General features: G+C 36.3%; 1 protein-coding gene across 4 annotated transcripts in view; it reads right to left on the bottom strand.

Annotated features, from left to right (window-relative positions):
- The window catches only part of ATP9B (ATPase phospholipid transporting 9B (putative)), a 155854-nt gene that overhangs the window by 77214 nt on the left and 63113 nt on the right, over positions 1-15527 (bottom strand). For all 4 annotated transcript variants that reach the window (XR_009418459.1, XR_009418458.1, XM_059471682.1 and 1 more), the window contains exons 9-10: positions 6808-6888; positions 373-448 (exon numbers count right to left, since the gene is read on the bottom strand). Coding sequence is in view for 2 of the 4 variants with exons in the window: in XM_059471682.1 (XP_059327665.1) it covers positions 373-448; positions 6808-6888 (157 nt within the window). In the remaining 2 variants the exon portion in view is untranslated. The remainder of the gene's footprint in view (positions 1-372; positions 449-6807; positions 6889-15527) is intronic.

The following is a 15527-nucleotide window of genomic DNA, read 5'->3' on the forward strand; positions in this document are numbered from 1 at the left end:
CTAAAAAATACAAAACTACCCTTGTTTTTCAGCACGGAAAAGCGTCCACTATGATTGAACAGAGCACCTTACAACTTAAAGTTTTAATTAAATCAAAAAGGTCAGTGATGTCAGTGGGCTACAAGGGACTGTAATACTGAAAGATCAAAACTGAAGTTAAGAAACCCCCAAAGCTATTAAGGAGGATTAAAAATGTATGAAAATATTTAGAGCAGCATGATAAAACCAACGGGAGGGCGGAAAAGCAACAGTTTAATCGCCTGGAAGATAAAAGTATTTTACAATGTGAAATATTAATGACTTTTGAAAAATAAGGATGTATTTCCTTGGAAGTATTTAGATACATTGGCAGCTTTGTATTGCAGCACTTACCCGAAGCAACAACAGTGCTTGCCCATAATGTATTTTCTATGCTAAGGCTTTCATGAACTGCAGGATCACTGTCTTCCTGTTAAAAATAAGAACAGCTAATAAGTGAATCGCCATTACAAGAAGTTAAGTACCATGTTATACCATCTGAATAACTGACATGGGATATTTGCAACCTTGTATCAATCACTGTATAATAGCTTTCATTGCACATACACAGATACAAAACACTGTCTAAAAAGTGAAATAACATTTGAAGTTCATATTACTTCTACCCAATCATTCTAAAAGAACTAGTCAAAAGTATTTTAAAAGTAACATATTCTTTTCCTCAGATGTATCAAACTGCAGAGCAGTATGTTACAGCATGCACTTAAGGTGAGTTATGAACACTAACTCCCAAAAATTAACACCCTGTTCTGTATTTAAATAATGTATAATTCTTACAGTAAGCTATGGTGATCATCACTTTGCATCTAATCAACATCATATAAACTTCAGGGAAAAATATTGTAACTTAAAATGAAACGCAGGCTTGTATTATCTTACTACATGCTTACAAAATATATACTCCTTGGGAAAATACTTCCAATAGAAAACTGCTTCCCTGATTACTTTAAACATCCCCTTTTTTTCCTCCCCTCTCTCCTCCCAAGCAATAATGATCTGCAGATTGTAAACAGACAATCTTTCATAATCAATTTGGAGCATGTACAGATTTGTTGCTCATTAGCAGCTGTGAAATGTGCTGTTTACAACTTTAGGAGGTAGGATAATCAAGTGTATTTGATCAAATTACAGATTGTAGCTAAACATTTTGCAAGAAAGGGGAGATGACTTATTTATCAAAGTATGCAATATACATATTGTCAATAATCAAAACCTATGCCCATTTTTCATCTCTATTTTGAAACAATCACCAAGCACAGGAAGAGCTGCACAGAAAACCTTCTGTTTCGAAAAAAAGAAAAATCTCCAATTAAACACATAACTTTTTGTGCATAGATCAAGAGACCCCAATATAGCAAGGAAACTATAGCTCTTACTCTCCTAAGTGAGGAAAAATTGTTATTTAAAAGGCATGGAGAACCATTCTGGCAAAAACAGAGGGGAAGAGAGGGAGGATATGGAATTAGCCCTAAGATGAAAACCACCAATTCTGAATCAAGACTTATATTCTGACAATTTTGGGATTAGCACAGTTGGTTAGGGCATGGTGCTAATTATGCCAAGTTTATGGTTTCAATCCCCATTATGAGTCACTCACTAAGATTTGGACTTGATGATTGTTGTGGGTTCCTTACAATTCAGAATATTCTGTGAAAAATCATTAATGCTCTATAAGATTAGCCTTAAATTAAGAAAAATGAGAATTATTTTTTGATTCTCACCTCAGGAATTAATACTGCAAGAATTATTTGTTATACTCCTACATCTTAATGCTTAGATTCCTGGTTTGATTTACAATTGTTCCCAAATTATTTGTCTTCTGTGATTATTTCTTGTGTTTATTCCAAACAGAAAGTAAAAAGAACTGGAGAATGTTCAAACAGAGCAATAAGGAAGGTCAACATGTCTTCCACACTAGATACGACTAAATAAACCTGGCTTCTAATGGGGAATATGACAGACATCTATGAAACAAGCACCTAAAAAGGGATGATAGATACTGCTTATTTTTACTAAAGAAGAAAGAAGTCATAAATAAAGTCAACAAAATTGAAAACAGGCTATCATTCTTAAATATGTACTTAGTCTGTGTAACTTCCTTCAATTGCAATATTAAAAGGTTACACACGTTCAAGGGTGAACTGGGTAAGTTTAGAGAAGGAAAATTCATTGCAAGTTACTTACAGCAAACAGCTCTAACTCAGGAAATTTCCCACATCTTGTGTTAAGAAACAGGTGGCTCTTTTGAGGAGGAACTACTGTGTCCTTACTCTAGTTGTATTCTGCTTCCCAGCACTCTGCTTCTGGCTGTTGTCAAGAACAGGATACTAAGCTAGGTAAATCCTTTGTTTTCCCTTATTTTTCAGTTAGCAGATTGTAAGACTGAATTGTGAAACTCTTCCATATTACAAGAAGAAATCAAAAGCCCTGCAATTATTGTAGAGAGCTGACAACAGGGTTAGGAAAAAGTCACTTGTTTAATGTCTAACACTGATACAAGATTTAGTGAAATACCTTGTTTTAGGTGATTCAAAATAGGAAAACATCAAATGAGCTCTCTCTCTTTCCACTCATGCTCATCCACAGAAGGGTCTGCCAATCCCTTATCTTCTCCTTATTTCATGTCATTATGCCCTCACCTAAAATTTTCAGCTTTCTTCAGTTCATTCTATTTCCAAAATATCACACCTTCCATGCCAATCAGATGATGACTTACCCTTATTTTTCTTTTGTTCTAAGTTACTCAAATGAAAAAAACAAGGTGCAGTTAAGGGTTTAGTTGTTTCACACTATATTTATTCGAACTTCTAGAGAGACAGTAGGGATAGATGAAGCAGGGAAGGACAAGAACTGCAACTCCTGAGTGAGACCAGACCTGTGTTAAAGAGATATTTCTGCAAATTTTCTGACACTAACAGAACAATGTATGTTTCGGGTTAAATGAAATCCATCACTCGCTCTCATAGCAGAAATTTGACATACAAGGGCTTCTTTGTCCAGCTGACAAAGTTTCCACTTAAGGTCTACTGGGTTGAGTTTCATTTGGCAGCTGTATGTTTCTTGGTCTTTGGGTTCTGAATTAAGTTCATTACCAGAATAGTGGAGTTCAGTATTATATTCAAGCTTCATATTCAGGCTCAGTTTTTTAATCTGTGAGCAACATTGATCATAGAGGTTTAAATTGTCTATAGTTTCTTTGCACAAATTAGTCTGTAGCTCATGCCTGTGCAGTGAGAAAGGAAAGATGACCAGTGAAATAAAAATTGAATACAACCCATTTTCGGTCCTTTCATTATTAATTTCATAAAGTCCTTTCATGAATTCATAATACAGCTGACCAAAGATCATGACAAATTTCAAGGAGTCATTAAAAAATTTCAAAGCTCTCATTTTTTAGAAATTTTTGTAAATAATAAGCGAGGTCTTTGAGATGAAATCCTAATCCTTGAGTAAACCAGTGTACCACTTCTATTTGACCTTTTCTATCTCAGTTCCCGCATGACAGGATACAGTACAACAACCCCCATCAACTTTTGTAGGAAAGTGGAATACACATTAATTTACTTGAATCACTGAAAGAGATTCCTTCTCCAACCCAACCCCACAGTTAATTTTTCTGGCTATGCTCCTTTTACTGGTATGTGTTTTGGACAGGGTCAGATTAGGTTCCATACACATTAGCTCCCTAGTCAAGTTGTCTGTATAGTTGTTACTGCTAGCATAAAGGAAGGGGAGTCACAAGGATTTCCAAAACATAATGCCATTATCTTCAGTGGCAACATAAAAGCAAGCCAGATTGAAGTGAACACAACCATTGCTTTAAAACAGGTAATTCTTTACCAAACATGAATGAAGAAAGTGACCTAATGTTCTCTCTACTAAAATGCAAGGCATATCCAAGAAAACATCTGTATAATTAGTGTCAGGCCAGAGATTCTACTCATAAATGAAGAAAGCTACATGCACCAAGTTTTACATCAGTTTAGGTTTATTTTAAGCATCAAACAAGATGCAATATTGTAAAAAATTATATATATTCTACAATATAGTTCTGTACCATATGAAAGAAAAAGATTATTGAAGTAGTTGAACCAAACTCAATGGCATTTCCTTTCTAAGATTGCTATTAGAATCTAAAAAAATTAAGATATAGTTCCAAAGTAAATAAAGAGACTATGGGGACAGAACAGAGCTGCAACATACAAGAAATAAAAGGAAAATATTCTCAAGGGAATAGTGAAAGTAACCCCCAAATTTAAACAAAAAATAGCCAAAGTTAAAAGCAAGAGAGACTCTCTATGATCCTATACAGAAGTAAGCAAAGGTTAAATAATACTGGCTATGCCAATACACACCTGATGTAATGCTCTAGTACACTCTTTAGGCTCTAACTGGTAAAAGCTGGGTTAAGAAATATGGTTACCTTTTATTGTCTTTTTACAGATTTTCAGCATTGATAAAATTGCTCTCTCATTTATCAAGCCTACAGAGGAGCATCAGACAGAAGAGAAACTCTAGTAGTTATATCTGTTTACATCCTTGCTCTGTACACCACTATTTAAAAATAAGCTCAGCAAAGAAATGGATGATGCCCTCAGAACAAATAAAACTATCTCATAAATTTCCACAAAACACTAATTTAGCTTATCTATTGTTTTTTGATAGGCTGTCTAGTAAATGTGAAAGGAGGAGAGGAATTAATTTATGCCATTATTCAAGGGCCAGACATCATGCAAGGACACACACTCACTTTCATGCACTGACTGCATATCCAAAATCTGTGGTGAACAATGGAAAACCACACCAAAATTTATGGAGAATTTTGGAGAATGGAAAACAACTTCATGTGAAGCTAGCAGATATCACTAGAGTAAAGCAAAGCTTTTATGTCTCCTGTCATGATTATGTAGGTGTTCTGCAACATATATCTTCTGTCAGCTCACAGGGTTTTTGTGAATAGATTTGTACTTAGACCTTGCTTGTTCATAAAAACTCCAGCACTGTGCTCCCAAGTTTCTGGTTTGTTTCATGGACACATACTTTTTGAAATTATCTAAGTTTGTCTTTTACATTGTTAGTACTCTGTCTCCATAATGGGGGGAAAAAGAAAAAGAAAAATCAATGTGCTATTACCCTGTCAACCTACCCTTGCAAGAATTCTTTGAACATCAATGCTTAAGTAGAAAAAATGTACGCATTAGCATCACTAAGCACACTAATTTTTTCTGCTTTAACATAAAATAGAAATTAGATGCAAGAACTGATTTATTGTAAGAAGCAAGGGCTCACATCAAAAGCAGAAAGATAAATCAGTAAACAATTGTCCTAAAACAGCATTTCACAATGCAGAAGGTACACCACTAACAAAAACCAACCTTTGAAAAATCTCTAGTGTGATTCACTGTGAACCAAATTTGAGGGCAATGCCCTCACATGCTTTAAACTGAACACACAAGTTCAGTTTAAACTATCCTTGCTACTGAAGCACCCAAAAAACCATATATGCAATCCTGAAACCATAAAACGCACCACAGGTATTTACACCCACTGGGATATTTGAATCATACAGCTTTTATGACGTGTACAAACAGAACCCACAACACAAATTACTGTGATGATTTCCCAATGTCTCAATTACTTATACCAGAGTTGTTAAAAAGATTCCAAAGAGTTCAATATATATGTAGGAAATTACACACTTAGCCACTGAGAGGAATAATATGAATTTACAGCTGTTAATAGAAGTTTCATTTGGACAATTGGTCAATACAAGGTTTAAGTAAACACTGTTGCTTACTGCTTTAGAAGGTGTGAACAAATGACATTTACTTTGTAGGCAGCATGGACGATGGAACCCAGTATAAATTGGTCTTTGAGAGGCAGCAATTGCAATATTTCATTCATCAGTGTATTTACAACTGTGAACTGGAATTCCAATTACAAAACAAAATCTATTACCAGTTTGAGTCACGGGGAAAAAACCCTTCTCTTTACCTCCGCAGCAGTTAATTCTCTCAAATTATTTTAGAAAAAAAACATCAAGAGGAATGAGTCTAGCACCACTGAGTTTGGCTGAAACAAACAGAATAATCACTATATCTGCTAACATACTGCTACAAAACTCTAAATCTATGAAAAAAAAAAGAATTACTACCTATTAGGACACTGCTTTATAAGGTCAACTTTAGCAGGCCACCTTTTAAAAACAACAGAAACAAGACATAGATATTATTGTATTGTTATTTTCATAATTAGTTTTGAATATAATTATCTGTGGAAAAGAGATTCAATACAAAGCCCCCAAAAGTAGCTTTTAGCTTTTTTTACATTTTGAGAAAACTGAACTTTAGAAGTACAGCAGAAATGCTGTTAAACAAGGCACACTTTTATTGCACATAAACTAGCAGATACATTGTCTCAGGCTACTGCTATTATTCAACTTGTCAGTTTTTGACATATATGAACAATACATCAGATGCCTGGAAACAGTATACTGTTCACAAAGAGTTTCACATAAAAAGATTAAAGTGATGTCAATCAACAAATATTCAACTCTCCAATTCAGATTTTTTCAGATAATCTTTATGCATTCGTTTTCTGCCATACATGTTTAACAGGATATTTTTTATATGAAGTATTGCCATGGCAGGAACATAGGAAAAAATACTGCTGTAAAGTCAAGGAAAGATCTGGTACAAAGTTAACACTACATGTAGGACTAAGGTATTAAAGAGGAAAGTAGAAAATTTATTAACATGGACTACTTACCCGTGTGAAAGTGCCCTCAAAACTGTGGATATCCAGCTGTGGCTTCTGAGCATAAACATAAGCATTGATTGAAAAGAGATCCTGCAGAACAGAATAATGTATTTGTTATTACTTAAATATAATAATTTATTTTGAAGACCTGGTAAAGATTCCAGTTTATGACCCTCACCAACCCACCCCAAACTAAGCTCATACAACTTTTACCCAACTAAGAAACATGGGGGTTTTTTCCAGTACATCTTGCTATAGAGGAATCACTTTCAAGTTGATATCCTTAATGTGTTTATAGTTCAAAAACTAAACTGTTTTACATTTATGAGTTAGATATTTTTATCTAATTTCTTTTAACAGCCCCTTTTTAATTAATTATAGTGTAATCTTACAATATTTTCCAGATATTTGTCCTTCTCAAAATAAAGTGGGAGAGGGAGGATGGTTGGTTGATTTATTTGTTGGTTGGGTTTTCTAATAAAACATGAAAAAAAATACTTTTCCAGCAAAGACAAAGCCAACTGAGTACAAAAGGCAACAATGAAATGGATTTGAGTTCTCTTGAATGCTCCAGCACCCCAGTGAAAACCCCACAAGAAAACCCTACCAGCTTCAGGAAAGCCTGACTACATCAACAGGATTACTCAAATCTTTAAACTCAGGGATACATCAAAACTAGTCTGATAAAATTTGGTCTAACATATTGTGGTACCACTACTCATGACAGCAAACAATCCACAAATGTTCCTACCCTAAAACTAAGAAGAATAGGAAACACCTAAGATAGTACAGTAACAGCCTCTATAAACTGATGGCAGGATGTCACAGACATTTTTTCACAGAAATCCTTTCTTTCAGATTTCTGTGTCTTCTGGAGGGCAGAGGCCTCAGAAGAGAACATAAACAATTATTATCAGCTGCTCTGAAATGCAACAGGGGCACCTATTTTGATTGGTGATTGGTTCACGTTCCCATGTTTATAATTAAGGGCCAATCACAAGGAACAAGCTAGGGACAGAGTCCTTGGACACAACTTTGTTATTTTTTCTTTCTATTCTGTGATTCTTTCTATTCTTAGCTTAGCCTAGCAGCTCTGCAAACTTCTCTCTTTATTCTTTTTAGTATAGTTATAATGTATTATATATGATATATCAATAAATTCAGCCTTCTGATCAAGAAACAAGATTCTTGTCTCTCTCTCACCAGCAGCGACCCCATGCATGGGGCGCTGTAATAGCAGTATACTATAAACAAAAGAAAAAAAACCTTAATAAATCTGATGATTGTTAGATCTTAAGAGTTGTCCCTAGAGGCCCAGGGAAGTTCACCTTAAAATTCTGAAACAATTATTTCATCAAGTAATTGCTCTAAAACATGCACCTTCCACAGCAAAAATACTACAGACTAAAGCCATGATAGAAAGGAATTTGTCAATCACAAAAGCAAATTTTTGGTGCTTTTTAGGTGATAAGAACCAACAGCAGCAAAGGGATTTCAAAAGGAGTTGACCATTTATGCATGAATACACAACAGTCCAATTTCGACTCTGGAGAGGAGCAGATGCTGGATACCAACTCCCAGTCAATCTAAGAATTGCAATCTCTGATCAAATGGAAGATCGTACACCTTCCCACTCTATGCAGCACCTAATTATTTGGGTTATCTCCTTCCCTTACTACCAGATGAATCTTGCAAAAGGCTAATCAAACACCATCTCTGGGGACTAAATTACATGGGTACAATACCTTGTTCATGCTAGCTAGGATGTGCTGCCTTCCAAAGGAGAATTTATTTTACAGCCTCTTTCGAGGACATATAAACCACACCTTGGCACAAATGCTACTTTTATAAGTAGGCCATTATTTTTTTCCCCAAAATTTTCAATGTAAGAATGTTTCACAATTTGAACAGTAAAAAAAAATTAACTAAAAGTGCAATTGTCTATCTGTGTTAATGTCTTAAAACCCAACATATTTATATCCTTTCTTATCTCTGATACAATGGCTAGACTGATGAATATCACTATATTTTTGCTTTTCATTATCAAAATGAATGCTTTCTTAAAATCCAGTGTACATTTATGAAATGTTTGACTTTAGTTTAAAAATGTGTAGCTCTATGAATAATAAATTGTATTTATATTCTGCACACAAGAAATCTCTCATAGCTTCCAAAAAACTTTATATTTCATATGCTTTTCAAAACATGAATGAAATCTGAACACTGAATCTCACAACTTACCTTTATCTTAAACTACTAGACATTTATTGCAGTCTATCACACAAAGTTCATTCATTGCACCCTTGTTCTTCCTACCTACTTTCAACGAGTTCACGAGAAATAATTCATATGAAACTAATACACGTGGTGTCCTATATCTTCATCATTCACTTCTCTCCAATCTGTTATCACCTACAATTTAGCTAATCTAAGCTATTATGTGCTTTATTATGCAAAGAAAAATAAAGAGTCTCTCAGTAGTGGATAACAGAAGAAAACTAATACCACACACATGCTCATATACACAATAAAAACTGCTAGTGAAATGCGTCAACTTCTCTCTTTTCAAAGAATGCCTTAGTGGGAAGCAAAATTAAAATACAAGAAAGTAGAAATATACACCTTTTTAAAGTGAATTGGCATTTGTACAGTAATATATTTTCCTTGGTTCTAATCTATTTTTTTCTACTGTGATCTCCTTTGTTTCATCTCAAATGTAAAAGATTCAGTCTACCTATCTACATTCCTTTGGTGTCTTTTTATGTTTTAGTTCCCCTTTTTTATTTCTCATTTAACACCTAAATTTGTGTTTTCCATTTTTTCTTTTTTGAATTTTAACTGTGAAACAAACTTACTTACCTTTGTGAAAAACTGAGATCTGCACATTATTGGCATTACTCTAAAATGCTACAAGCTAGAACTGGCATAGCGTTCCAGAAGGGCATGGGGTTTTTCTGCAAATTAAAAAAAACTATGTTCTGAGTGAAATCTTTCTGCTACTCAAGAATTAAATTGGCATTTAATTCATGAGTAGTAGAAAGACATAAAAGCATATTACTTGAGCTCAGTAGATTTCTTAAGTATTTTTTTCATTATTAGGGTAAAGAAAAGAGTTAAAGATTCTTATTTGCTGTAGCCAAGTGTTCTGTACTCCAACTGGACACCATTCTCAGGCCAACAAAATATGGTAGTTTTATAATACGAGGTAAAAAAATTAAAACTTGAAGAATGATACAGTTACAGAAGACAAATTTCCTATGGACTCCATTCAACAACCAGGAAAGGTTACTGTAATATAAAGATATTTTTTCACCAAGTGCTGCTTTTCCAGTATGAAAGCTCTGCATTTCTCCTCTCAACATCTTGAAAGAAATGGTGAGGGTGATTTTAACAAGGAGACATCATGATTTGTAAGCAACACTACATGTAAATATAATTTCCGCTCACTAGGCAAGAAAAAATTACCCTGTTCAGTTATGTCATTGCTTTCCCTTATACAAAAGCAGGGGGAAAGGAAATTACCTTAAACAAAGGATTTGATTCTATTATTTTTAGAAAAGGCAACTACTTTTTATTAATGATTTAAGTAATGGGGGATTTGTGAAACTCAGCTTCAGTAAAGACTTACTTTCATACTAATACATTGAACTGCTGATTCACTGAAGCCAAATAATTTTACTGATACCTTCAACAGAAACAGTATTCTATACCTAAAATTACATCACATTTAGGATGAAATAAGGTCAAATGATCTCATTTATTTTCTTACTCAAGACAAAAAAACACATTTGGGTGGGATTGTAACAGTTCTAGATTTAAAAAACTATATGAAAGACTTGAATCTCAAGTAAAAAATATTCTTATATAAGAGTAGATGAGTTTTTCTTAAAAATTGATATGCATTTAATTACCTCATACTTAAAAATAATTAATTGTGAAGAATGCATTTCATTCTTCTACACCTCAAGTCAGAAAATGACTTTGTGACGGTATAATAATGAAAATGCTCTGTTTTGCATTTCACAATTTAAAAATTGCCACAGTTATCAATAACACAGAAAAATCTCCTCTATTAGGTCAAAGGCAACATTTGTTCACCTTACTTAAAGATCATTAAAATACATTCTTAATCATAACATGTAGTTCATTGCAAATAAAATTGCCTTTGGTTCAATAAAACTAATTAAATGTAAATGGTATTGTTTACTGCCGTATGGATCTTCTGATATAAATCAGCAAGTCACCATTTATTGAAAATTACAGTGACCTCACTGCTGTTAATAAATACAGCTGATCACACAAGCTAGAGAAGAATGCCTCAGAACTTGTGTATTGCCAGAACTGTCCCACCTATAACTATGAAACTGCAAGAAACCTAATCCAGGTGTTACCATATTTGCTGCCCAGCCATCATTAAGGGACTTGCTGAAATTTTAATTCTCTGATCACATTAAGTGCTTTAGAAAGACAACAAAATCTGTACCGATCATCTTGGTGGTATCATCTGTTCTTTAAGAAAAGCTCTGAAGGTCTGCAGGGTTGTTTGTTCTGGGTGCCACAGTGGGTAGGATTACAGTGCTGCTCTGGTAGCACGCCTGACAGCTCATGCCAACACAAGATACTCACTCTCCTACCTCAAAGGAGGTTGTAGCGAGGTGGCGGTCTGATTCTTCTCCCAGGTAACAAGTGACAGGAGCAGAGGAAATGGCCCCAGGTTGCTCCAGGGGAGGTTTAGATTAGATCTTAGACAAAACTTCTTCTCAGAAAGGGTGCCAGGCATTGGAACAAGTTGGCCAGGGAAGTGGTGGAATCACCATCCCTCGAAGCGTTCAAAAGGCATGTGGATGTGGCACTAGGGTATACAGTTCAGTGGTGAACACAGTGGAGCTGTTCACTGGATTCAACAGTCTTAGAGGTCTTTTCCAACCTTAATGACTATGTTTTTACAACTAAAGAAATCAAAATGAGTGATAAGTATGGAGAGTTTATTCTATCCAACACTACAGCTAATTATTCATAGTCTACTTTATGTTCAACTTGCATAAATTGTATTTTTTAATTATTAAAAACATATTTCAATATGAAAGCATGAACGGTAAGTCTCAGCTTTGAAGTACATAAAAGATGTGGAGGAGCCATGTAGTGAGAGTCCTACGTATTGGATAAGCGGGTCCTTATAGCGAGAGTCCTATGTATTGGATAAGTGAGTCCCAGCTATTCTAAATGAGCTGCAGCTGCGAAGTCCTTAGCTGGGCAGCAGCTGTGGCTCATGAAGGTAGCTGGGATAAAAGGGGGTGGGCTGAGAGCCCTGGAGGAGCTCCTGTGAAGCCATGTGGAACCGCATGGTAGAGAAGAGTGGTATGGTAGAAAACCAGCTAGAAGGTATGGACTTTAGAAATATAATAACAATAGGATGGGACTCCAGAAATATGAAATATACAACAAGATAACAACAATTGGTGACCCCGGAGTGATAGAGCCAGGACTGTGAGAAAGGTGGCCAAGAGCTGCAGAAGAACATAGCTGTTGAATCAAGGAGCTGTGGCAGCCAGGAGCTGCCAGAAATATGGCCTTTGAGCAAGAAGCTGTGCGTTGTACGAGGCCTTTGGGTCTCGGGATAAAACACGTATTGTAAGGAAATGCATATATTGTACTTGAATATCTATATTGTATTTGAATATATCTGTTAGTAATAGAAAAAGGGGGAAATGTAGTGAGGGTCCTATGTATTAGATAAGTGGGTCCTAGCTATTCTAAATGAGTTACCGGTGTGAAGTCCTTAGTTGGGCAGCAGCTGTGGCTTGTAAAGATAACATGGACAAAAGGGGTGGGCAGAGAGCCCCGGAGGAGCCCCTGTGAAGCCACGAGGAACTGTGCTGCAGAGAGGAGCCCCTGTGAAGTAGAGCGGCATGGTAGAAAACCAGCTAGAAGGTATGGACTTTAGAAATATAGCAACAACAGTATGGGACTCTAGAAATATGATAATAACAATAAGAATGCAACAAAGCCACTGTGGCAGTGATGTGTGATGCGTCTCTGGAAGCCACTGTGGGCAGAGGCTGGCTGGAATAATGTGATCCATCCAGTAACAGCCCGAAACGTCAGCCCAGGGGCAGAGACGACAGAGCCGCCGTGACTGAAGCCCGCTGCCCTGGCTAGCACGGGCTCTGCCTGGGAGAAGCCGTCGGGAGCGGGTCCATCACACGGCCATAGGGGTTTTTAGCCTCGGGGCACACCGAGGGCTGTGCCGGCCTGGGGAGCTGCCGCAGCGAGCCGGGAGGGCCGGGAGCCGCCAGGGGCGCTCGGGAGCCCCGGGCCGCAGGCACGCATCGGCTGCACTGCCGGACACGGCAGCTGCACGGTCACTGCGCCATCCGCCTGGCGTTCCGTACAGGAAGGGAACCCCACTGGGTAACTGTAACAAAATAATTCTGGGGACTACATTTTGACTTCCTGTACGGCCCACATACAAATGTAGCTTATGACTATATTATAAAGCCCAAAAATAAGCTGACAGTAAAACAGTTTCATAATGGTATTTTTTGGTAGTTTGGTATTCACAGCTTGCTTAGACCTCCATACCAATCTCTGAAGTTGTCTATCCACAGAGTTTCTTTACATGGCTGACACTCCTGCATATCACTGTAATTTGAGTAAAGGTAAAAACATCTTTGCAGAAATCTAATTATTAATGTGCTTTTCTACAGAAATGGAAATAATATTCTGTGATGGGTACTGAGCATCATTTTTTGTGACGGATATGAGAACCCCTTAAAAACCATTTAGATTTGGGTTCATTAGCCTACCACTCCACCAAAGCAAGTCACAGACACATGGGGCTTAGGAGCAAAGCAAACATAAGACATGAGCATCGCAAACGTCTAAGTCTTGCTGGGAGTAGTCATTTAAAATGAGCTCAATGAAGAACCACCAGGTGTAAGTGGTTTGTCCATACCCCATAGTAGAATAATTTGGAAGTGTTTCAGTTTAGTTGGCAGGAAGTATTACACCCAGTGTCAGTCACTTCAGGATGAAATGTCAGCTTATGCAGACAAAGCCTTGTCTAGCACTTGTTAAGCACCAGTAATGAGTGGTGTGAGAAAAGGCAGAGGCACATCAACTGCTTGGTGGCTTTCATATGCTGCTGGTAGCCAGGAGAGGTGCGTTAAGTGGAAGCAGCTCCTGATTAACCACGCTTACAATATGACTGAGGTCACCTACAGCTCAAGAGGGAGAGTATAAAGATCTTGCAAGAAGCCCAGAACAGTTAGATGGAGGTTAACAGCCCTAAGTAGAAACAACTAAGGAAGAAATGGTTCCTATATTATACAGCTGACCCCACTATATTTTTTCCCAGATGAACAGATAATTTCTTGGCAATGACTTGCCTTCCCGCAACTTCACACCCAAAACAACCATCCCTGAAGCGAACTTTCATGTCTGCAGGAAGATGAGGCTGCATGTCCCACCATTCAAATGCAGACATCCCAACTTCAACCACTTCTGATTTACTAGTCTAGAAAAGTTTATTTAGTTCTCCAAATCATACTGCACAGATTTAGCCATAATTTTGTATTATCACCATAGATGCCTAATGCTTTATTTATCAAGTCTATTGATTTTTTTTTTAAACAAAGAACATAATATAAAAGTTACAATACAAAAATTTCATGTTCCTTCTAACATGAAAGCTAGAAAGGTAATTCTATGCTTTCTTCTAACAAGAAGGGAAAAACTTTAAACGTGTATTTGAATTTTTTTAGGGGAAAAAGAAAGTTAATGCAAAAGTTTTTTTTCTTTTCCAAACAATAATGCAGAGAAGCCTCTGCATTGTTACTTACTCCAGATTTCATCAGCTTCAGTAGACCAAGACTTCTAAGCTGAGAATATCAAAATTATAATCAACAAATAAAACACTGAGGCAGTGCCTTGCAGAGTATTTGCAACTGCACTCAGTGATGTTTCCAAAAAAAAAAAAAAACAAACAAAACATAACACCTAAGTTGAATACAGGAGTAACTGTTGGAGAAGTACTACTAAATTAAATTTTAAAAAAATTAAAGCAAGATAGAAAGTTGACTGTATTTTAGTCAAATACATTACATGTGTCCCAAATTTGGATATGACTTTATTTTATGAGAAAACAAGAGAAGGCTTTGATTAAATATTAAAAATGACAGCAGAAGTGTTATTACAAACAGTAAATTCAATTGCAGGTTACAGAATATTTGTAAAAGTCTGTTCTGGCACCAGAACTCATGACTTGAAGCCTGACTTGGCATCTCTGTCTGGCATGACCAACCTTTGGTTCCAAACCTTGTTCTCAAATCCTCTAAAGTGCATTTAAAGTGCACTGTAACTACTTCTTCCTTCTGTCACTTTTGAAGGTAGTAGTCAGAGAATATGAACACAGGAGAAAACCTCTCCTTTTTGCTAGTATGACACTGTGGCAGCAACTCTATTTCTGGAAGTGTAACTGCAGAAGTCCTGTTAAGATCCAGCAGATAATCTAACACTTTTGCCATTGAGATGGAATATAAACAGTCTTCTTAAGGTCTATTTGCCTTTAATAAAACACTTAAAAGATTTAGTGTAAAAACACCAGAAAATCTGTGGAGGTAAATTTCCACGAGCTTGTCACTTGAGTATGTTTTCAAAGGAGGTCTCCTAATACCAAGCCAACACACCAGTATAACAGAAAGCTTTCCCAGTACAAAGGAAACAATTGA

The sequence above is a fragment of the Ammospiza nelsoni genome, chromosome 1 (genome assembly GCF_027579445.1).
Source record: "Ammospiza nelsoni isolate bAmmNel1 chromosome 1, bAmmNel1.pri, whole genome shotgun sequence".
NCBI classification, from domain to species: Eukaryota; Metazoa; Chordata; class Aves; order Passeriformes; family Passerellidae; genus Ammospiza; species Ammospiza nelsoni.